General features: G+C 36.8%; 1 protein-coding gene across 4 annotated transcripts in view; it reads left to right on the forward strand.

The window, feature by feature from the left end:
- Positions 1–22,610, forward strand: part of EPHA7 (EPH receptor A7) — a 159,940-nt gene extending 137,330 nt beyond the window's left edge. For 2 of the 4 annotated variants that reach the window (XM_026089244.1, XM_026089245.1), the window contains exons 13-17: positions 741–950; positions 2,030–2,179; positions 6,849–7,042; positions 8,157–8,312; positions 9,487–9,627. In XM_026089244.1, coding sequence (XP_025945029.1) covers positions 741–950; positions 2,030–2,179; positions 6,849–7,042; positions 8,157–8,312; positions 9,487–9,601 — 825 coding nt within the window. In that variant the 3' untranslated portion in view covers positions 9,602–9,627. Of the gene's footprint in view, positions 1–740; positions 951–2,029; positions 2,180–6,848; positions 7,043–8,156; positions 8,313–9,486; positions 10,345–22,414 lie in introns of those variants that run through there. The other 2 variants (XM_026089243.1, XM_026089242.1) reach the window with 2 other exon arrangements.
- Positions 22,611–23,882: the final 1,272 nt, after the last annotated feature.

Below are 23,882 nucleotides of genomic sequence, written 5' to 3' on the forward strand. Positions count from 1 at the left end.
TCATAAGACCTGACAGGATCACACTAAAGCAGTTTARGGATTTAAGTAATTTAATGTAGTATAGAAATGATGGGTTTTCACTAGTGATACCTGAAGCCCTACCTTCTGCCTTTTTGGAGTAGTATTTTTTTTTTCCAGCATGGTGAAAATCACTACCCAAGAATCCCTAAATGATTTTTCAGAGAAAAACAGAGGAATGTTGCAGAGAAGAACAGAGGAAAAAGAAACACAAGTTCACAACAATTTAGCATTTGTTGAGTGCGTGTTCTGAACTGCTCAGCAATCTCTTTACTGTGCATGCAAGAATGAAAATGTAAAATGACTTGTAAAGCCTGCATAGAGAGCAGAAAGATTATATTTGATAAAGACAAGATATGAATAAAATTATCAGTAGTTAGGATTCCAAAAGGAGGTAGTCCTCATTTTCTAGATGCATATGATTATTTTAAGAGGTGAAGAGGGGTACATAGATAAACTCTCTTAGACTTACCATGAGTTAACCAGAATTTTATAGCGGTTAGCAAGTTCTCTTCCAGTACATTAGCTACTGATACATTTCTTAACTGGATGTACTGTTTTATGTCTGAAACRAATAAAACCGTGTTTGAAGTGAGTTTCACTGCCCCAGGATGAATTGCCACATAGGTAGTAAATAACTAGAAAGCTAAAGTTGTGAAACTAATTTTTATTTCTCTTCTCAGCTATRCTAACAAGAATTGCTTCTCCTTTCTTCCCTCCAGAAACATGATGGACAATTTACAGTCATTCAGCTGGTGGGAATGTTGAGAGGAATTGCTGCTGGAATGAGATATTTGGCCGATATGGGATATGTACACAGGGATCTTGCAGCACGCAATATTCTTGTCAACAGCAACCTTGTATGTAAAGTGTCAGACTTTGGCCTTTCCAGAGTTATAGAAGATGATCCGGAGGCCGTCTACACTACTACCGTAAGAGAAATTGATATTTTAGAATGGTTTTGAGATGTCACTATTAAGAAGAAGCATATCTTCTGGAGAACACAGATAAAAGAAACACATTAATTACTTGAGAAATGCTAAGCAGTTAAAAGGAAAAGAGTCTCTGCAGAAAACTGGCTCAATACAGTTTGATATTTTTGTAAGAGCATAATTTTTTATCTGGTAAAGTTCTAAAAAGTTTGCACAGCATAGCATCCTCATTATTTGCACAGTATCCTCATTATTCTTTTCTTTGTGATCTTCTATTTGAACAAATACGGAAGTCTTATCCATAAAAATGTGAATCATCTCACCTAATAGGAGTCAATTAAAATATTTGTAGGGTATTACTATTTTTCAAACTAAATTTTATCTCACCAAAAAGTTGACTAGCTGGAGGCTAGGCTATGACAGATCTCAACTGCTGTATTTTCCCTTGATTTGGGTGGGACCCTTTTTTAAAATAACCATTCATTGGGCGCACTGTGCTCTCTATTCTTTTGCTGAGCCAGCTCTGCTTTCCCACCCTTCGGGCCCTGCTGTACCTATTTTCTCATGCCGAGGGAAGGAGGGACCCTGGAATCTGTTCTGACAGGCGCAGGGATCCAGGAAACTGCACTGGCGTTCACGGCTGTCACTCCTGTGAGGGGGCTCCAAGTGGGGTCCTAGTTTTAAGATGTCAAAGTGAGATTATGGAGGAGCTGTATGACGACTCAATGGGATTTATATGCAAAGGATGAGATTCCCCTCACCTAATTTCAGCCAGGCAAGAGTCAAGTGTCTACTCTAAATTAGACATCTAAGCAGTCCTCAAAATCTATGGAGAGTGAAGCATATCCAGAGAGAAATGCATCCAACTTATCTTAGGCAGGTGTCTAAGTTTCTACAGTCCAAGTGTTTAAGAGCCTAAACTTCCTTAGAATCCTTTGAAATTCTACAATTAGTCAACTATAGTAAATGATACAAGTGCTGGTTTCTATGTTGATGGAAATAATTATAAATATACTCTAAGGAAAATGACATGGAAATTTTGTGGGGAAAAAAGAATACTTTTTTTTTTTTTTAAACAGGGTGGAAAAATTCCGGTGAGATGGACAGCTCCAGAAGCCATCCAGTATCGCAAATTTACATCAGCCAGTGACGTATGGAGTTATGGAATAGTTATGTGGGAAGTAATGTCTTACGGAGAACGGCCTTACTGGGACATGTCAAATCAAGATGTAGGTTATACTTTGTCTGTTTGTGTATTAAAAAAACCCTAAGAACTACACATCTGTAAATGCATACACTTATGTTTCACTATACATGTACAAAATATTGTTTTAAGAATAAGATTTATCAAAATACTATATGGTTCTCACAAAGTAAAAAATTACAGAGATTTCACTTTTCACCTAAATCTCTAAATCATTATTCTGCCATGTGGATGTTGCAGGTTTCTGTCATGAGCATAAAGTAAAACTGGATCTTCAAAAATAGTAATATGTGCTTTTTATTTTATTATACTTAAACATACAAGGAATTAAGTTTTTTCAATTAAAAAAATATATATTTCTGAGGTTCCTGACCTCAGAGCAATGATTAGTCAGTTGAAAAAAGTTGTTGAAAGTCTGAGTGGCAGTTAATGACCTACCTTGGCTTTTTCAAGTTAATTATGCTGATTTAACAATATCCTTGTTTGCATAAAATATGACCTAGAGCAACAGGTCATCAGTGATGGAACAGATGGGTGTTAATCTTGATTTCCGACAAGAGTATCTTTTAATATAGAATGTGTATAGGAAAAAGCTATGCAGGTGAGAAAGATGTCAGAAAGATTCTCGTTTAAAGTTCCTCAGGTTGGGGGCCTGAGGTTTTTGTTTGTTTGTTTGTTTTTTGATTGAATGATCGACATCAAAGTTTAAAAAAAAAGATAAAAGTGTAAATGATGAGTCAGTTTGGCAGAGTGCAAAGTTGTTTATATTTGACAGGTCTCAGTGTCAAAGATTTCATGGACTGTCAAAATACGGGCAAACAAGTCCTTCGGGCAGAGAAAGAGAAATATTTACATTCCCTGGACACCCAGTAGAGTTTCATTTCTTTTGACACCTTCCTTCTGTACTAGATTCAAACATAAAAGAAGTCTGACAGGAATATAAGAGGCCTCAAAGGCAAACCTTACCTATCTTTCAAGGAACAATAAGGAAAAAAATTTTTAAATGGGGGGAAATTCCAGTATCTTCATGATTCTTGTTAGATTTTGAAAAGCATTTCCTCTCTATTGAAAATAGCAAGTAAAGCACATGAATTAACTTTTTTCATAAAATAACTAATTGCAACTTCTTGCTGTTTCATCTCTTTTTAGCATTTTACATTATAGTCTTAAATATTGCATTGATGAAAGATGTATCAATTGCTTGGTAAAATAATTTAAAATATTCTTATATGCTGTGATATGCAAGTGTGTCCTGAAATATACCTTCCAAAATGTACACATGTCCTGAAACCAACCCCACGGACAAATATATTAGGCAGAAATTTGCAGTCAGCTTATGATTAGTTATTTATTCTCCTCTGCAATGATCAATAGGAGTAATTAACTGGAAGCAGAAATGCTAAATGTGTCTCTTCTAATTTTTCATACACACTGAGGCAGTTTATATATCTTAAGTGCATCATTTTGCTAAATGTGGATGTGGGTATAGATGGACTATAGATGGTATATCATGTACTAGATCGGCTCTTCCAAAAAATATGTCTCTCTGTTTGCAGTTTAGAATGACATTTCTTTAATCCCTCCCCCTCTTCTTTTATATGGCTGTTCTTCCTTTATATTTTTATAGATAAAGGATACAAAATTACATTGCAACACAATCATCTCTCTTTAAGCAAAAGGCCTCCTTTTAACAGTTGCATTGGTTGGGGCATGCCAAAAGAGCACTCATCCCGCAAGCTCTCCCACAGAGGTGGGCTGAAACAAAACCACCCTAACTTCTCTGAGCACTGAGCATCCAGTTGCTTAATCCTTGCTGATAACAGGAACATTCAAACCGCTGCACTTAACCCTATGGCTCTTTTAAAGTTCTTGTATTTGCTAATTCGAGCTCTCATTTGATTACTGACCCTAGTGCTGAGGTGGATTAGTTTTCGGAAAAGGGTAAGAGCTTAGGCTCATATGGTTTTTCTTTGCTGGACTCCTGGATTTATTTTTATTGTTATTATTATTAGCAGTAATTATTATTATTATTACATACCCAGAAGCAATGTGATACAGCAAACAAAACATTACATTGCCCACTTACCCTTTTTTATTACTTCTTTGTTCTTTGTTGGCAACCAATACATACAGTGAGCAGACCTGGCCCTCTTCTAACCTCCTTTACATCCTCAGATAGCTTAATTATGGSAGAAGCATGCATGACTCTCAAGTAAACAGTGTTTCCTTTTTGTCTTTTTGTGGCAAAAACAGAATTTGAAGAATTTTGGCAATTTGGCAATTTGAAGAATTGTGGCATATGTAAAATAAATCAATTCTATTAGTAAGAACTCCAGCTGTGTTCTATCTGTAGTTTTGTTTATTAAAAAATATTTTCATGCATCCCTCTGAAAAAATTTTTCACACGTTATCTCTGAACACTGAATTTTTAACTTTTCTCCCCCTTCCTTAGCATAGTAGACACTGGTAGTATCCATCAATGCCCAAGTTTTGTAGGAACTTGAAAAAAAAAAAGAAACTTCACTTATTAATGTTTAGTATTTTTTCTTTTTTTCCAGTGTTTTGGATATTGCCAGCCATTCACGCTGTAGCTAATTCCTTTTACATTTCCCAATTTCATCCTTCATATTTGTTTTGCTCAGAATATACATCACAGAAGCTGATTCTATAGTATCCCCAGGGCCCTTAAAAATAATACCATTACCTTAATTCCTACCCTTCTTCAGGTTTCTCTCCAGAACATAGAGAACACAGAAAAGTCCTGTTCATGATCCTCTCATTTCTGTTTTCACTGTCTCTTACACTCTTAACTATAGCCTTGTCTAGACGGTTTATCAGTTCTAAGTCCCTGGAGTAATTTGGTGATGTGTTGCTGTTGGTGGTGTCTGAAATACTTTTTCATTCTTCATTGGCTGTCTTTGAGATACTGACCTGTTAAGCAACTGCTTCACTTGTAATCGGTCATATGTAGTATGCAATGAYGGGTTTAATACTGTCTTTTTTTTTAGATTAACTTCCAGCAGAAATTTCTGGATCTATTTTCCAAAGCACATCAATTTTTCTATACAAACTGTAGCATATTCTTCACTTTTATCCACTGCTACTTTTAAGTGTGATTTTTGTTTTTTTTTCCCTCTTAATACTACTTGAAAAGATCTTGCATTTTACTTTTGACGTTTTCTCTCACACATAGGTTTGTTCTTCCAAATTCCCTGTTCTTCTGTAGCCACCATCTCTCCCCACTGCATCTGACAGACAACTTTACTGTCTCTAAAAGGTCACCACACTCATTGTTCAAGGTGTTGATACTGGTGCAGGAACTGAGTATTTCTCCATCATTTTTGTGTTGTAAAGTACTGTAATTCTAAATGTACAGATAGAAAACTGAGTTCCAGAAAGATGAGGCAACTTTCTGAGGTCAGACTGATATTCTGTGACACAAACCTGGAATAAGTTCCCTGCCCCTGGGCTATGYTTCCTTGCTTCCTCTTTTCACAAAACTTTGTTTCTGCGGGAGGTTTTGATACAATCATGGATTTCTTCAGCCAGCTTTTCAAAGGTCATTTTGTATTCTTCGCAGTTCTCTTCACTTTGCAGTTCACTGCTTTTGCACTTTTGTCACACAACCTATGGAATATTTTATATCTGAAGTTGTTATTTTCACTAAACCCTGGATATTCACCAACTTTATTTATCATACCAAATATATTTCCTAGGGCTAAGCCCAAAACAGCTTCTGATCTTGCTTTCTGTACAAACAGAGAGAGAAAACAATTCTATGCACCTTCAGGAACAAGCACCCTTCCTTAGCAATTCTAACACTGTTATGTCAGTCAATGTCAGTATACTTGAAATCCCTCATGAACAGTGTTTTAGCCCTTTTTCACCAGCTTTTCTTATCTGCGTTGGTTCATGATGTGCTTTCTTATCCTGCCCTCAAGGTTTACAGCAGTTTCCTGTGATTTTACTTTAGCCATTTCTATTTTTCACTTAAATCCAAATGGATATGGCTAAGGAAGTCCACGAGTGAGTGTAATTTTTGGTTCAGACGTTTATGCTCTCTTTCGATCATATCATCACCTGGCAGCATCTCTTATTAAATCTAACCTTCTGTTTAGATGATATATTAAAACACCATTCAACCAGGCCTTCCTCACGCACATGACAAGTTTGCGCTATGTTATCGCTAATGTAACATGACTAGACATAGAATACAACTTTTTTCCTAASAATTTCTGTCCCCTAAATATTTTTCTGAGACACTTTTATATCTTCAGGCTTTTTGGATTTTATATGTGCATGCATAGATCCCTATCCATTTACAAATCAGTTGCTTCTACCACACACTCTCTCATAAAAGCCTTGGGGTGAGAAATAACACTTTCTGAAATAACTCCATTTATCAATCTATCTGTTGCACCCTTGATGAATTTAATTGTTGCTCCCTGATGTTCATTTGACTAGGTAATATAGCTATGTTATTGACATAGAGCACAATATGTTTAATAAGCCCAAAGATAAAATCAGGGGTGCTATTTGAAAACAYGAGGGCTAGTGTCAAAACAACAGACTCATATTTTTGCAACACTTTGATGGCAAATTCCAGTGTATTATGTTTCTTGAGCTGCTTAGAAATATGCATTCCTTAAATATTACTCCCTTGATGAAAAATGATTAATTATGTTGGCTACTAGGTTATAAAAGCAATCGAAGAAGGCTATCGTTTGCCAGCACCCATGGATTGCCCAGCGGGACTACACCAGCTGATGCTAGATTGTTGGCAGAAGGAACGTGGTGAAAGGCCAAAGTTTGAGCAGATAGTTGGTATTCTGGACAAAATGATTAGGAACCCAAACAGCTTGAAAACCCCACTGGGAACCTGTAGCAGGTAAGAAAAACTTTAGTAAGTGTTTATATGACAGTGAGTGTGGCTTGGTTCTGGATGTTTTGGTTGGTTGCTGATTCCAGTTCACACTTTTCCATGTGTCTCTCAGTTCTTCCTTCCTCCTATTTCTTGTTCTTCCCTTCCCTCATTTGCCCTTTCTTTGTATCATGCTAAACAAAACCAAAAAGGACTTTGTTAAAAACAACCAAAATAAAGGAAGCAAATATCATGGACCTAGCACGCTTCTCGGTAAACCACTGCCTGCTCATCACTCTGTACTCTCACCACCAGCAGTCTTTGTTTTCTTGCTTCTTAAAATTGTAAAGACTTGATGGCATGGATCATCATTTATTTTAGTTTTGTATGATGCATTCCTTGCCCTAGGAATTGCAGAGTAGAAACAGTAGTTAATATTACTCATGCCTGGCCAAGGTACTTTAACACTGCTACACTGTAAACTCTAGATTTTTACCTTTAGTATTCTGGCTTTAATTTCTTCCAGTGATTGCATCTCGTTGTATTTCATGGTGTAGCATTTAATGGTTTCTTCATATAATTTAGGTGAATTATTTAATCATGGTAATCTTTTGATCCACTAGCTAGATCACTGCACTAGGGAATCAAGTGGTTTGTGTTCTGCTCCCAGTTCTGCTCCTGACTGATTTGCTGTGTGACCTTAAAAAACTTACTTTGTGTCTCTGCTCTTCCCTTGTCCTTGTTTTGTCTAATCCAGTTGAATAACAGAAATGACTGCAATTATATTTTCTAAAATGCTTAAAAGAATAGTATCTTTATTTTATTCAACAACTTCAGCTGCAGCTGCTGTCATGATAGGTAATAAGACTGATTTTCTGTTGGTAACAATAGTCTAGTAGGCTGATATTGCTCACTGTGACCTTTCATCTTTTACATGAATAAGCTTAGGAAATACATATTGTGAGCTACAGAATAGTCAGAGCTATTCACAGAATACATTAAACTGTGTATAAAGGCCTATTACTTTCTTCTCCTGAAGTATTTTAATACCCCAAACTTATTTGACTCTGACCTTGCTAAATACTCCCTGATGTTTTGCTCTCTTTGGAAACAACTTACTTTCCTTTTTCCTTCTCCATAGACCAATTAGCCCTCTTCTGGACCAGAACACTCCAGATTTTACCACTTTCTGCTCCGTAGGCGAATGGTTACAAGCTATTAAGATGGAAAGATATAAGGATAATTTCACAGCAGCAGGCTACAACTCTCTTGAATCAGTTGCCAGGATGACTATTGAGTAAGTTAGTACTGGGCATGTTTAACTTGCATATAGGGAACTTCTAGATAAAAAAATACACAATGTTCAACACTAAAACTTTACCCTGAGTACAAGGATGGTACTTAGGGTTAAACCAGCTGGTTTAGCAGCTGACAATGTTATATTCAGCATCCCATAAAAGGACAAATACTCTGCCACCTACGTGTGGTGTTACTTTTTTCCTTGCTTTTGGTCAATGGAAATAATATGAAGGGGCTAGAATTTGAGAGAGAATGTGGCCCATTTAAAAGTATAGGAAAATACCTACTTTGCCTCCACTACCCAGTTGATGCCTTTTCCAGACACATACTAGGAAGATGTGGAATTTTCTTCTAATTGGTTGGGGCTATGTCATGCAAGAAATGACGGGATAAAAGTCTATAGGGGCAAAGCAATTACATCAGGATAAAAGTCTACAGGGGCAAAGCAATTTCCTAAAAGCAAGCATGGCCTGTATTGGTACTGCCAACTTAAACGGGTCTTCTTGGCACTGTGTTCTTATCCTGATAGCTACCAAACACTTGTAATTCCTCCTACAGAGCAGTATTTTTCTAAACAAATCTGAAACAATACACTCAAGTTTGCAACCCCACTCTTATCCGCGTGATATCACTGGGGCTCTCTGCCTATAGCAGAGAACCATCACCATACCCCACAACTTCTAGTAGTTTGGTAGCACTAGTAGCGATGGAATTGAGACAGCTGGCCTTCTTTCAGTTGCATGATGGGTATGGGTCAATATGCAAAGAGTTTCTCTAGGCATCTCTTTAGGAAGCAGACTACGATCCCCAAAATCTTGTATTTATACATAATTTTATCCTGAAAGCCTTCCAAGTATTTTACAAGAGAGATTTTTTTTTGCTTTGGGTATCCTCAAAAACTACAGGAAAAGACTATCTTAGTGCAAAACATACCTCATTCTCAAATGTGGAGACACATGCAGTGTAATGACATGGCATATGCCTTGTATTTACACTCCTCACTGAGAAGTTCAACAGGGCTGATATGAACTTCACAGTGCTGAGCTGAGGTTTCAGTATCAATGTTAGAAACCTGTAGCCCAGACCACTATGTAGCTTTAAGTCACAGTTGAATACCGTACAAAAGCAATCTAAGTTGAAAAATTAACAATGTACGCATTTATCTTCCCCAGGGATGTGATGAGTTTAGGGATCACGTTGGTTGGTCATCAAAAGAAAATCATGAGCAGCATTCAGACTATGAGAGCACAAATGCTACATTTACACGGCACTGGCATCCAAGTGTGATAGACATTTCTCCCTTATGAGGGAGGTGACAGACTGAGAGAACAGCACTGGCCTTCAGTATATATGAAGTGCTGCTAGAAGACACTTGATTTCCTGGGTCCTTCCTGCAGTGAATAGAAGAGCTACAAGAAGCACCTACAGACTTGAACTCCTAAGTGCCACCAGAATTTATGAAAAGGGAATTAGGATCCACCAGTGGTGGCAAGGAAAACAGCAGTGACAATAAACAAAGTACTACCTGAATAAACATACAAACACCTTGAGCTCTCTAACCTCCTTTTTATCTAATAGACTTTTTAAATGTACATAAAAATTTAAAAAAGAATATATTTGTCAGATAAAATCATGATATTATTGTTAAATTCAACAAAATATTTTCCTTAAATCTGTGATTTCTGAACCTTTTTTTAATCATTTGTGTTTATTCTTCATAAAGACTTTCTTTTAGTATGATGTTTATATCCTTGGACCTTTTTAGTGCTAATTCTATGACACATTACTACACTGGGTACCTCTGAAGGATTATTTGAGTTCCTAGAAATTTAAAAAGCATGACCAAGCAATGTATATCTGTCCGAATATTGGTATCCTTTTGTACCATTTTCTTTTGTTAAATCAGTACCATATTGACATGGCTAGCTAATTGGCAGGGAGTCAGGAAAATGCAAGTTGCCAAGAGCTCTGATATTTTATAAAGAATTTTTTAAGGTTACACATATACTATCTTTTAAAAGAAAATAAAAGACAAAAAAAAAATAAAAAAAAGGAAAAGCAATAATGACCCCTATGTAGTTCTAGGCACTTTTAGCAAATTGTTTGCGAGATGATTTTAATGGACTAGAGTTAAAGTGAGACATATTCTAAGAAACTGTAAACCTGCTGAGGCACTGCATTGAATGGACAAGTGATTGTAGAAGTGTCTCAGAACATGGGTGCAGTTCTCCAGTGTTACCGAACCATTTAATCTGAGCACATCACATTGTTTTCAATACTCTGCATTAGCAAATCTGAGAGAAATAGCTGGCATATATTTTATATGAGTTTAAGTTGAATGCAGTCCAGCTGTGAGACTAAGGATGTAGATTTTATAATAGAACTGTAGAGCATGAGACGAGGGGCAGTTCAAAATTTTCATGTTTTTTACTAGCTTTTGCTGCTCTGAACAAACATGCATGTGCATGTTCACACAGACACACACACAGTCATCAGGAACACAGATGCAAACGTGCTCAATGAAGTACTTTTTTACACCATTTTTATTTATATATGTATTTTGTTTGACTAAAATATTTAATTACCATAAGCAATAACAAAGTGTGTCTTTACAGATATTGCAGGAATGTATATGAACCACAGAGAAATGCTTTAAAAAATTCTGAAAATTGTGAACTACCCCAGCAACCAAATGCTGTACTTCCAAAGAGAATTGGGCTGCTTCTATTGATTTTGATAGAGAAAGATCCCAGGGATCAGTCATAAATTGGTCTTGTTTGATAATGTGGGCATCCACACAAAAAAAACAAAAACAAAAGAAAACCCTGTAAATGTTCCTTTGTAAAACTTGTAAATTTTATTTATACTGTCTTGTTTTGTACACACATTTATGTGTGGTGAGCTCTGAATACATTGAAAATGCACTATATTTTTCTATTTTACTTGCAGAGCGTCACAAACGAACATGTATATTCAGTGCTACATAATGTGTTTTCCCACATTTAGGACCAAAGATAGTTATCAAAAACTTAAAGGCATCATTTTTCCCCTTCTTATTTCTCCCCTTTTTAGATCATTGTACAGTGTTATATTTGACATTTTTATTTATTTGTTTCATTAGAAAAATCAGTTTGGTTATACTAATTTTTGTCCCCCTGCCTTTGTTGAAGAAAATCTGTAAAAAGCTTTTAATTAGCATAATCCCGTTACATAGACACTTCCATTTGTAATCTTTGTAATAGACTGTAAATATATTTTTGGAACTATAATGCAATGTGCATAARGGTTATTTTTCAGTGTCCATATATGATTGTTTATACAATTCACAGCACTTTACAGTCATGCTGAGAAGCCTAATTTATTGCCTGGATTTGGGCAGAGTAAGAGAAAAGGTGAATATTCTTATTTCATATTAGATTGTCATTCTGTAGAAATGGAGTTATTTTCATGTATGCAGCTCAAGATGATTTTTTTAACTATTAAAATTAATTTTTTAAAAATGTTGTAGAAGCAAAATGCAGAGCGTACTGCATGCCCAATTTTGAAATTAGTGCACACAAGCACTCAGCCAAGGCACTGAAAGTAGCCATTGGACCACCATTAACTACTAAGCATCCATTTTGTGTTATATGCTTTTTGTGTTATAACATATGCTAAGTGCCTCGCTACCGGGGTCACCATGACCAACATCTGCGCAGGGTGCTTGTCAGTTTTGCTGTTTCTTTAGGCACCTAACTATGAATTTAGGCATCTAAGTTCAGACACCTGCTTTCTTACAAATCTTGGCTATTATTTCAAAGGGCTTGGTGATTAAAGGTGCAATGCAGCAATGCTGGTATTGCTGAGAACCGCAAACCCTAAATACATGAGGCCATGCTTCACCTTTAGGATTTATTCAATATTCTGAAGCACAGAGACCTCAAAGCATGTGTGGTGTCTTATCTTCAAGCTCACACATGTACAAGTGAGGGTCCTAATGTTATTTCTTCCTTATTTTTCCTTATTTGATTTAAGCCATCTTCTTTGAATAGTAAATGTATTTTATCATTCATCTATATACCTTGACTGCCTTAATGTTGCCACAGATATGTACACATTTGAAAGTGGTAGAGTAGACCGGGAAAGCACAATCAATATCAATATTCCTGYCATATCTATCTATTCAGAACATTACTGCAATTTAGAGCACATGCATGTAAAAGGATCTGTAATTGGTGAAGCAGCAACATATTGATGTCAGTTGCAGTTCCCCAAGTTCCAGGAAAAGGTAGATGAGCATAAGAAAAATAAAAGTTACAGAGAAAGTTGGTGTTCATGGRAGGAGCAGAAGAAAAAGTGGAGGTGAAGGCAGAATTGTAGGCTGAGTGGTGAAACAAGTGGGCTCAGTTCTGACTTAATTCTGTTGAACTTGGGAACTGTGCAGAATTTCAGGCTATGAATGAGGTTGATCTTTCTTGAGTTTGTCCATCCGCAAGCATCTAAAAGAGAGATGTCTAAGACAAGCGGGATGAATCACCCTCTGGGAGTGCTTATCTTCATTGCCTGCAGAGGGATCCTGGATGATTAGCTTAAATTAGGCATCTAATTTTTAGATAGTTAAAGTTAGGTGAGATGATTACTACCCTATATGTCCTTGGCTGCTACATAGTTTCCCCTTCAAGCTAAGCGTCATAGAAAGGCAGTTCTTCCACTAGTATATGCCAGAATGTATTTGAACTGGGCTTTATCACAGAGAGATTTTTTTTTTCTTCAGAGATTTGTAACAGATCATCTAAATGCTCTTTGTATATGGGTATTAATTCTTGATAAATTTTGTGGTTGTTCCAAGAAAGACCTGCCTAGTAAATTACAGTTATTTAATATTTTAAATAATCTGAAATATTTGTTGACATACTGCTTCAATCCAGAGGTTATATGGTCAGATATGATAGTTGCTGTTTGCAAAACCATGTTTATCTAAAGCCTTGTCACGTAAAAATCTCCAGGAGGCAAAGATGCTTGAATATATCTAAAATTGAATGTTGCCCTTAATTTCTCCATCACTAAGCTGTGTCTGTATTATTCTCCATTTAAAAATGAGGTTTTGATATTTATTTAGAGTCATCTGGCATCCACTGAGGGAGTTTGAATTATTTTAAATTAAATTTGCTTTTCTCCGCTAATAGTAATACACGGTAAATAGTTTCCACTGTTTTGAATGTTACAAGAACTATTGCTTTTATGTGGCGGATGAAGGGGTTTGGTTTGGTTTTGTTGTTGGCTTTTTTTTTTTTTACCTTTATTGGTTAGTAGTGGAAATAAAAAAAATAATAATTTTTCCTTAACTTTCTAAATAATTCGTACACAGTAATTTTGAGAATGATTTAATTCTGCAACTTTCAGTTACTAACTGAAAAAAGATGACTTTGTCACTCCAGCCATAACTGTAAGTGATGCAGAGACACACTGCCACAATGGCAGGTTTGGCTGACATTCTTTTACCAAGTAATCACATGAGGCAGCCCACTGGCTGCATGTGAGGAGTGAAGGCCAGCTGAGCCAAAAAAGGGTTATTTCACCTTTTAAAAATATATGTGACATTTTACAGCTAATGCTTAATTCCTTAAAACCTGGTATGCAGTTAGAAACTGATATGCTCATGACTTGTTCAGGACTTTTTTCTTTGATTTTGAACAAATGTCATTTGGGGTGCTATGGAAGAGAACAGAAGAGTTCCCAGACAGAATGCCAAGCCCAGTTAAAGAAAAGTACAATATAAATTCTTGCCTAACAGTAATTCTGGAAGCAGGTGGTTCAAGGATTTTCAGGCAGTTGAAGCTATGGTTTGCTGAGGAACTAGAGCAATAGAATTTATGTGTGTTTAGGACCTGTTAGGATCATACTTCTAAGGAATTAGCTGATACGTAGAAATAGGAGAATTTTTTTCCCCACTTACTTGGAGTGCACTTGCAGATAGATGATAGCTTTTGGATTCAAAAAACTACTCAAATGGCTTATCTTCAAACTAATTTCTAGTAAAACAGAAACTCTGGGCAGCGGATGATATTTTCTCCACTATTCCCTTAACAGCTGTCAAACCTAGCCAACACTTACTTTTAAACAAGGATCTTTATTATTTGCATAGTGCAGCCTTTCATTTACTTAGGAATAGGCAGTCGTCTATAATTATATTTCCTGTAGAAGCAAGGTTGGGGGAGGAGGGGGTGGACACAAAAGGTTTGGGGGGGGGTTGGCACACAAAAACAAAGAAAGAAAAACCTAAGCCAACAAATGAGTTGTGAAAACCAAAACATGACTGAGTTCACCTTTTTAGTAACACATTCCATATAGTACTTTGAAAAATATATGCTTACTGAAGCATATAACAGATTAAACCATAGGCATAAAATCTGCAATATTCTTATAACTGAGTAGAGACAGAATGCAAGCTACATTTGCAGGGAGGTTCCCCGTCCCGTCTGGATTTGGTTTTGCAAGATTTTAAAGTTAGGACAATAAACACACACTTTTAGTGTAGAGCCTGTTGGGACAGTCTGAGGGACAAACTAATGAGTCTGTAACACTTATGAAACTGTGAGTGCACCTTTAGGATGGGTAAAGATTGTGCAGTTTGAAAGTGAAAAGAATCCTCTGGAGTTTGGATGCTGTAGTGACCTTGTAGATTATGTGCAGTGAGACTATGAAAGGTTTGCAAAGGAAACTTTTGCACCTGATGAAAAGCCAGAAAATGACAGGGACTGGAAAAAGAGGGATGTGAAGACACCTAGAATGTGCAAGACTAAGTTGTAGGGCTGCACAAGGCATTCCAAAGGCTGGCAGTGAAGTTAAGGAACATCAAGATTTTTTTAAGTAAAGAGGTATTGTTAATAAAATATACCTAATAATCTAATGTGGAGTGCTTTCAGTGCTCCGATTTTTCCTCAGGCCAGATTGGAATTTGTCAAAGAGACAAAATTGAGACAGATGGGAAAGCAACTGGTAATTCACAGCTCATTCAAGCAGACTTGAAAGAGACATGAAAGGAAAATTTTACATTAAAAGTCTGAAAATAAAACAAGAACTATGATGGTATTTACTCTCAGAGGGTTCTAGAATAGTTTTCTTTAAAACTAGGGTAACAATACCAGATTTCAGCACTGATACCATACTTATTGGGTGAAATTAATGTGTAATTAGAATGACCAAGAAATAATCACAAGTCAAAAAATAGTTGATGTCTTGATAGACTGTGAAAAAGATGAGATACAACCATATGAAATTCATGTAGCCAGCCAAATGAATCTTGGACAAAACAAGACATTATTCCTAGTGCCAGAAGAGCTAAATCAGGAACAGAAAAATCTGTTCATCTGTGGGCCAAAGCTGCTGTATTTAACTGAACCAAATAACCAATTGTGGAACAGTGTTGCTAGTAATAATTAATGCTAATAATGAAAAACTAAAACTTAGAGTTCATCAAATGAATCATAATATGGTTAATACTGGAAAGCACATACAATGGTTAATCCATAGTTACACCCAAAGACTGATCTATGCTAGTGATGTTAAGAGTTCCAAAACTCTGAGCTATTTCAGGTCAGTTATAAACTGGATAAAGTATAGTCCCAAGTGCATAACTAAAGCCTTCCACTCTTCTGCCAAAAAAGGGAAGGAATCAAAAGGTTGCTCAAGCTTAATGACATTTTCTGGTTATTTCCTTAGAATTACCATGAAATACATGAGTATATCTCATACATTAAGAAACTAACTTCCTATTCCAGAGATGCAGTCTCACTGAGAGGGCAAATCGAGAGACTACTGTAGTCAAAGGCTGTTTATCCTTTTGTTTTACTGAGGCATTCACATTTCACTTGGAAGAGGCCAAATTGAGGAAGAAACGAAAGATTGTAGATACACTGATTCTTCACATTTCATGTCTGTAGAGATGTTACTCAGGCAACTTCTTGACTATTATTCAATCTGTTTTACCATGCTAACTTTCACTGGTTTACTGAAGGACTACATGCCCATTCTTAAGACAGTTGCTGGAAAACATACTTCAATTTCCTTTTCTCAGGGACCAACTAGCCTATGCCAAGAATGCAAGACTTTTTTCTTTTTTTTCCTGATTTTGCGAATAAGAAAGTGCAACAATCTCAGATTAGTTCTCTCCAGGGTGTTCTTTTAGGTTATAGTTGTAATTTAAATGTGTTCTCCCACCAAGGTTGCACATAGTAAATTGCATGAGAAATCTAATTTACTTGGAATGATCTTAGCAAAATCATTCAGGTACCTCTTGAAGGCCACCCAGAAATGACAATTTTTAAATGGTGGTTAGGGTTTTGTCCAGAAAGTGAAAGAGATGGGTTTATCATCTTCATCATCCTCAGAGGTTTGTGTCTGCAGCTTTCACACCTCCAGAAAACACTCTACCAAACTATTGTGCATTCTGGGTAGAAGATATCTTCAGTAACTGTCATTGAAAATAGACCATGAATGCAAAATGTATGAGTCCATATGGTAAAGAAATGAGAAATTAATTTTGTAGCAGGTTAGACCAAGACTTCTCCACATTTATGCATTTATTTTTGGTGGTGGCAATAATGGTGTTTCCCTTTGGGATGACTGGAAGACTAAGTTGGAGTCCAGAAGATGAAAGGGGAGAATGGGATTGATTGGGATGAGGGGGCTCGCTGGGCTGGAAAGAAGAGGCTGAGAAGAGAGAGGACCTGAGGGAGCAGCAGGTGGTTTGGGGCAATCTTTGTATTTCTCCTTTTCAGGACATTTGAGGTGAAAGACCCTCACCTTCAGCCCACTTCATCCCAGGTCTCACAAATCTTCCTGGCTCTTCTATTCAACTAGCTCCTTAAGTCCTCCCTTACATTATGCCACACAAAATATAACTGTTGTCTTCTTCCCTAGTAGCTAGTGTTTGCACTTCCATGGGCTGCTGGAAAGGAAGTGAAAAAAGGGCCAAAAAATCCAGACCACATGCCTACAGGAAGCAATTGGCCAGCCTGATGAAGATTTTCTTTTAGTATTTCTGGTCTTCACTACAATGGACAAGTGCTCCTTGGATTGCTCTTGTGGAGAGAAAGGCTGCACCTTACTAAATAACTTCCTTACGCACTCCAACTAATCCACTCCCAAGAGAAGGAAAGGAAAGGAAAGGAAAGGAAAGGGAAAAAAAGAAAAGAAAAAAGAAAAAAGAAAGAAGAAAGAAGAAAGAAAAGAAAGGAAAAGAAAAGAAAGAAAAAAAAGAAAAGAAAAAAGAAAGAAGAAAAAAGAAAAAAAAGAAAAAAAAAGAAAAGAAAAGAAAAGAAAAAAGAAAAGAAAAGAAAAGAAAAAAGAGAAAAGAGAAGAAAAGAAAAAGAGAGCTGAGTTTTCAGGCACTTCTTTGTAGTGCTCTTTTCAAGAGAAATATTTGTCTCAATGCCTAAAACTAGCTAAACCTGTGCAAAAGACAAATCCTATTTGGTTCTTCTTAACTGATGGCAAAAGTATCGCAGATACCCTGTTTGCCGCCTGTTGCAAAATTCAGACTTAAACTGCTTCTTTCCCCATCAAACTTCTTGCCTAACATGGAGGTGTTAATTCCAGCCCCCAAGACAGTACCTGACTTTCTGTGGTAGTTACTTGAGCATCACAACACCAAAGTCCCTTTCCAGGTCTCCATATTTGTTTCTTTGTGCAGGGATGCCTCTAGCTTTTGAGGGATATTTCCCTCACCATAAGGAGGAAACAAATTTTGTAGTATCCTCTGCTTGCATTTCTCCCCAGTAGACATGAGTCATTATTTCCTAGCAGCACCCATGCTCTACTGGAGGATAAGTAGAAGAGGACAATGAGGAAGAAACAATTAGTACTACAGTGACAATAAATCCCATTAGGCAATTCATTGGGATTTCTGTGAGTGTGCAAGTGCTCTGTACCCTGCCCCGTCTTTCTCTTGATGTTTAGTGCTGTTTGCTGAGTATTGCTGCTAAGCTCCTTCCAGCTCACTTTTCTATGAAATAGCTGAACCAGCCAGGCTTACAAATGAACTGACCAGCAGCACTGATGATATGAACTAATGGAGTATGTTTAAAAGAATAACCAAAGCTACTCACGGGTAGAAAAATCCAAGTGTAGTGGGAGCTGAATAACATAAAACAAAACACCTGGTGATGGGGCTTTTCCAAGGCAGGGGAGGAAAGAGTTATCTTCTATGATTTTATACTCCCCATATTGCATGGGTAAAAGTCTTTTCTCATCCTTTTACTATAAATCTATGGCTTACAGATTTTATGAGATGAATATAGCTGAATTAAAGAAAATCATATGGAAACTAATGCATTTCCTGTGTTATCTGTTTCTGAATTATTTGCTGAAAAAAAAAAACCTTTAGCTTATACTAAAATTACATTTTTAGCTTGAAGATATTCCCTAGAAATACTGCCTGCTTTCAGTATAGGGAAATATCTTAATAATTATGTAAAACTAGTAAAAAGTCTTTATAAAATAAGTCTTCAAAGTAGTTAAGTAAGTTACTTTTACAAGTGAGTACTTGTAAAATAGGAAATAGGATTGTGTGAAGCTGAATTTATCTTTTTTTTTTTTTACATCAGATGTTGTCAAGTTAATTAAATTAAAAATCCTAGAACAATGGATATTATATGTTTCATACCCATTTTACAAGTAGTTACAAGATATTTAAGGTTGAATTTCCAGATCCAAATTCACAATGCTTCTCTTTAGATAATAGGAAAACAGATACCGCATATCTTAGCATACAGTTATGCATTAGCATGTCTGTCATTGAGCCATCTCAGCATACTTTTGCTAAACAGAACTTTATATTTGGTAGCGCCTAGACCCTTAGTTCTATTTTGCTGTTTCTGTTGTTTTCATATTTAAGGCATTTTGGTGATGGAAGTCCTTTCTGAAGAATTTAGTTAAGGTCAGTGAGCACTAGTGAGCAGACGAATACTGTGTGAAAGAGCAGAAGCCATTTCCTGAAACTATGGAGACATCTCATGGGGTGGTGTCCAGCTGTTACTGAACTCCCTCTCTCTCCTCACCTAGTATAAATGCCAGAACAAAATATCAGAAAGTCTGTCTCCCCTCATAATTTTTGACAGCTGAATCATGGCTACACACAGTTCAAGATATACAGCTAACGTAAATGCAACACCTATCCACCATCCTTTTGCCTCCAAGTCTGCTTCCAGGAAGGCTCACATTTTTTGATTTGATGAATGACCTACTCCTTTTCTGGGGATACAGATGGAAAATTGACACATTTCTTGGGTGAGGAAGGGGTGGTAAGAGTTCATCTGACCCATCAGTTTTGGGTTACAGGAAGGTAGTACAAGAAGGCCAACGTGCCACTTTTAACCTCTGTGTGGGAAAGGGAGAGACCCTGCAGTTATGCATGTATTACCAAATCCTTTGAGTAGGAGCCACTGCCTGGGAAAGGTTTATTAGACCGGGCAGTATGCCCCCATGGGATTTTATGTCCAAAACTTCTTCCTGCACTCTACACCAATACAGCCTTTTACTTTCCTGAAACACTATTCCCTTGCCAAAAATTGCCTCTTCTGACTCTAAAATTGATATTTAAGTCACTCGTCTGGGAACGAGGAGCCTTATGTTCTAAGCAAAATGGAGTATTTTCATGGAAGAGGTTGAGTATCCTGTCACGTTCCAGAAGAGCAGATACTTTGGTCTAGAGGAACCTCACTGAGTTTGGACTTCCCATATCATTTCATATCATATCATTAGATAAAATGTGTATGATCTCTTTGATCTTTTCTTATGTGTGTTTCCTGTTGAAAGGACGGATTTAAGTATCTACTTTCAGAGAAGGCTTGAGGCTGTGAATCCCTGAAAACATTTCCCTAAGGACACATCCATATTTTTGCTGGGATGCAAGATAGCATACCCAGGACCCTATGCTTCCTAATCATGTTTAGTACTTATTCTCACTGGGTTTCCTTTCTGTGGAAGTTAGGGTGTGCGTGATAACTTGTGTGTGCGTTGGTTTTGCCCCACAATTGACTACAGATATAGCTTTGGCATGCATCAGAGTCTGGATAAGTGAGTACTAAATCCAGCTACAGAGCTGCCCTAGCCAAGAACTGAAGAACTGTCCTCACTTCAGCACTGCTTGTCAGCCACTGGCTCTGACTGGCCTTCAGTTTCTAGAGTTTCTGATTTAGGTTTCTAATTCTTCCAAAAAAGATAGGGTACCACATTCAGGACTGTGAATGACATTGGACAGCAAAGCAGCTAGAAACGAAACATTATGATAGTGAATATGCCTAGGTCATACATATGCGAGGAAATTATCAAATGGATTTACCATGCGTCACTCAGGGATTCCAATATCCCAGCTGTTGATGTTTCATACTTGTTAGCTTGCACCTGGTCTCTGCTCTGGAGAAACCAGTCCTCGTCAATAAGAACCAGGTGCAGCCTAGATTAGAGCCATGCCAGCGTCCAGGGTCTGACAGACACATACTATCTCATGAATGTCTCTTGAGCTGTAGACCTTCCTGGTGCTGATGAAAAAGTACAGGCATAGCCAATATAAATGTAACCTGAGGTTTTAAATACCTTTGTGAGTAGGTATCTATGTAAGTGTTATTTGTGACTATCTTTTGCCTTGGAATAAATTCGCGTGTCAATCATTTTTACTAATTCAAAGACTTACTTGCCTTCAAAATAGTAAAAAAATAAATAAATAAACTCAACCATCAGACTCAAAATATTTCTTCCTTTTGAAAGGATTTCTTCTCAGAGTTCTTTTTGCTACATTCTTTTCTCATGCATTCTTTGCATTACTAGGGTTTCAAAAGACAGGTGCAAAAAAAAAAAAGTGTGATTTAACTTAGTTAATACCTTCCCTTCATGTAGAATTAGTCCATAAGAYGCTACATAGAGATAGAAAAAAACATTCTGTTCCTTCATCAGATTGCTTCCTCTAATTGTTTTTGCTAAACCTCAGACATTATGGCTATTAATATTGTCAGGTCCTCTTTTTGGCTTATCATAAAATATCTGCTCCCATTTTGTCCAATTTGGTGATGGAGATGTATGGCATATTACAATATATTAATAATACTCTTTTCTTGAATGAGAATCTTCCCTTTGATTCACACTGTTAAGTAATCTAATCTGTGTGCCAGAATGGCAGCCTGTACTTTGGAATCAACTGTAAGAAGATTGGTTGGTGTGGCAGGGGGACATTTCTTTGCTGGTTTATTTTTCCTTGGTATTAGTGTTACATTGGCCTGTCTCAAAGTCTGTAATAAATTGCTTTTCTCTCAGGAATTTTCAAATAATTTAGTTAAGTGATTACTAACCATATGTATAATATTTTTTGTTAAATCCTGGCCTAAATCCATTAGTCCTAAAGCTATATTTTTTTAAAGATTTCATATGGCTAGCCTGTCGCTAAATATACAGTAAAATCTACAGCTTTTCTTTTCCTTTCCTTTTCTCTTTTTTCAGCTTTTGGGTTTTTTTGGCAACGTAAGTAACATAAACATAGTCTTGGGGTGCCCCAATGTCTTGTAATAACTGAGACAAGTCAGTTAAACTGTTTTATAAGATTCTTCAGCAATACTGAGAGCTTCTGATAATATCAGTTAGGCTAAAGGAGATTCTACCTTACTAATTACTGTGCTAGAATCTAGCTACGATGTGTATGTTTTTTCTAATTAAGTAGCGTTTAAGTTGAACTAACACACCCATTCCACCATTTTCCACTTCTCTGTTTTAAAGAGTTATTTACATCTTCTTCCAATCCTTAATTTAATACCCAAACACCCATCTGAAAAACTGCTGCACCTCATTTCTTCATTTCCTTTATTCCAAAAACTGAAATTGTCAGGTATAACCCTGTAGTTCATTAAGATCCAGTGTGAAACACAACTACATTTCCTTCATGTTAGAGATGTTTGCTTGGGGATCTTTGGTTTTATTGTTGTTTGCCTAGTGAGCCAATTAGAATTTTTATCAAGTAGTAGTGTATACATGGCAATGACGATGATAGTGTAATTTGCCTCTATTACTTCCTGATATCAGGATTCTGCTGCACTGCCAATTTCATATCTGTTGTTATTATTTGTTTGACAGAACCAAAAACAAGCCAAGTGCTTTGCAAAAAACAGAACAAGAAAAATCCCTTTCCAGAAGAGATGGCAGCCTGAATAGAATTGACATAATGGCAGGAGACAAAGGAAGCAGAAAGGGGAAGCAGAACAAGAGTTATAACCATAAGATCATGAGATTGGTTTGGAGGCACAATGATCGCTATGAGGCATTTTTTTAAAGCACATAAGAACTGTAGTTGGGATTAGAGGATGGAAATGTAGAAAAGAAGCATGGAAAGGAATGGAGAAGAAGGGAGGAACAAACTGGCAACAGGAGGAAGAGTAAACACAGGTGTATGGGAGAGRCCAGAACACACAGCTGACAAACTGAGGACTGTGACTAATGCCAAGAATGAAAGACCACATCGGAAAAGCAAGATGATTTCAGGAGGATGGCAAAGCAGGACGTGGCAATGCTGCTAGGGAGAGAAGAACCAGCAAAGCTGCCCTCGAAGCCTGCCCTGGAAGCTCCTCACTCTAACCTAACCCTGCTTCCCCCTCTTCTTTCTAGCTCCCCTCTTATACACAAAATAGGTATATAGAAGAGCAAAGGAGAAGGAGAAGCAGCTAAATCAAACATTTTCAAAAGGCTTGCTGGGGAAGAAGTTTAAACTGGGATAATATAAACTTACTCCTACTGTTGCTGCTACTGATAGCAACTGGTCAGAGAGCATCCTGCTAACCTTTCTCGTGCAGACAAATCAATGGGAGTCTTTGCCACTACTTACATATAGGCCTTGCTGAGAAATAGAATTTCAATACTCCAAATAATTCAGGACTTTTTAATTTTCCTTTCATTCTAAATCAGAATGAAGCAGAAATTATTTACAGTGAAATGGAAACATGGAAGCAAAATACTGGGGTGGTTTCTTTTAGAGCTGAAAATAATCATTTCTATATTACAAAAGAAGATAGGGGCTTTTTTGATCACTGAAAAGTACATTTTATAACTTTCCATCAAAAATTATGATAAAATTGGGAATCATTTAATTGTTCTGAACTGACATTTTCTAGAAAATTGTCTTTTTTCTAGAAGGAAAATGGAAAAATGGATTTTTTTTCACTAGAAAATTGACATCTTCAGACTGTCAGACACTTTAAACTATCTTGAATTCTAAGGTAAGAATTCTTCAGGAGTAAGAAAGCTACAAAGTGGCCAGTCTCATCTCTTCCTCACTTCCTTCTCCTCTGCCTCTGTGATCAGACATCTCTGCTGATTGGGCTGCAAAGAGCAAAAACTAGTTTCAATGTCTGCCTGAGAAAAGGCATACTGCCAAATTCTTTAAGAATTATTAACTAGATATGCTTACAGGAAGTCACTTTTTTGCAACAGACTATGTCTCCATTTAAATCCTCATCACAGCTGCTTCCATTTTTCCTGGGAAAATTTATGAGAAAGTGTTCTGGAAACCCTCAGATCTTTCTGTCTCCAGTGAAACTGTTTTTAGACA

The sequence above is a fragment of the Apteryx rowi genome, unplaced genomic scaffold, assembly GCF_003343035.1.
Source record: "Apteryx rowi isolate R43461 unplaced genomic scaffold, aptRow1 scaffold_805, whole genome shotgun sequence".
Classification (NCBI taxonomy): domain Eukaryota; kingdom Metazoa; phylum Chordata; class Aves; order Apterygiformes; family Apterygidae; genus Apteryx; species Apteryx rowi.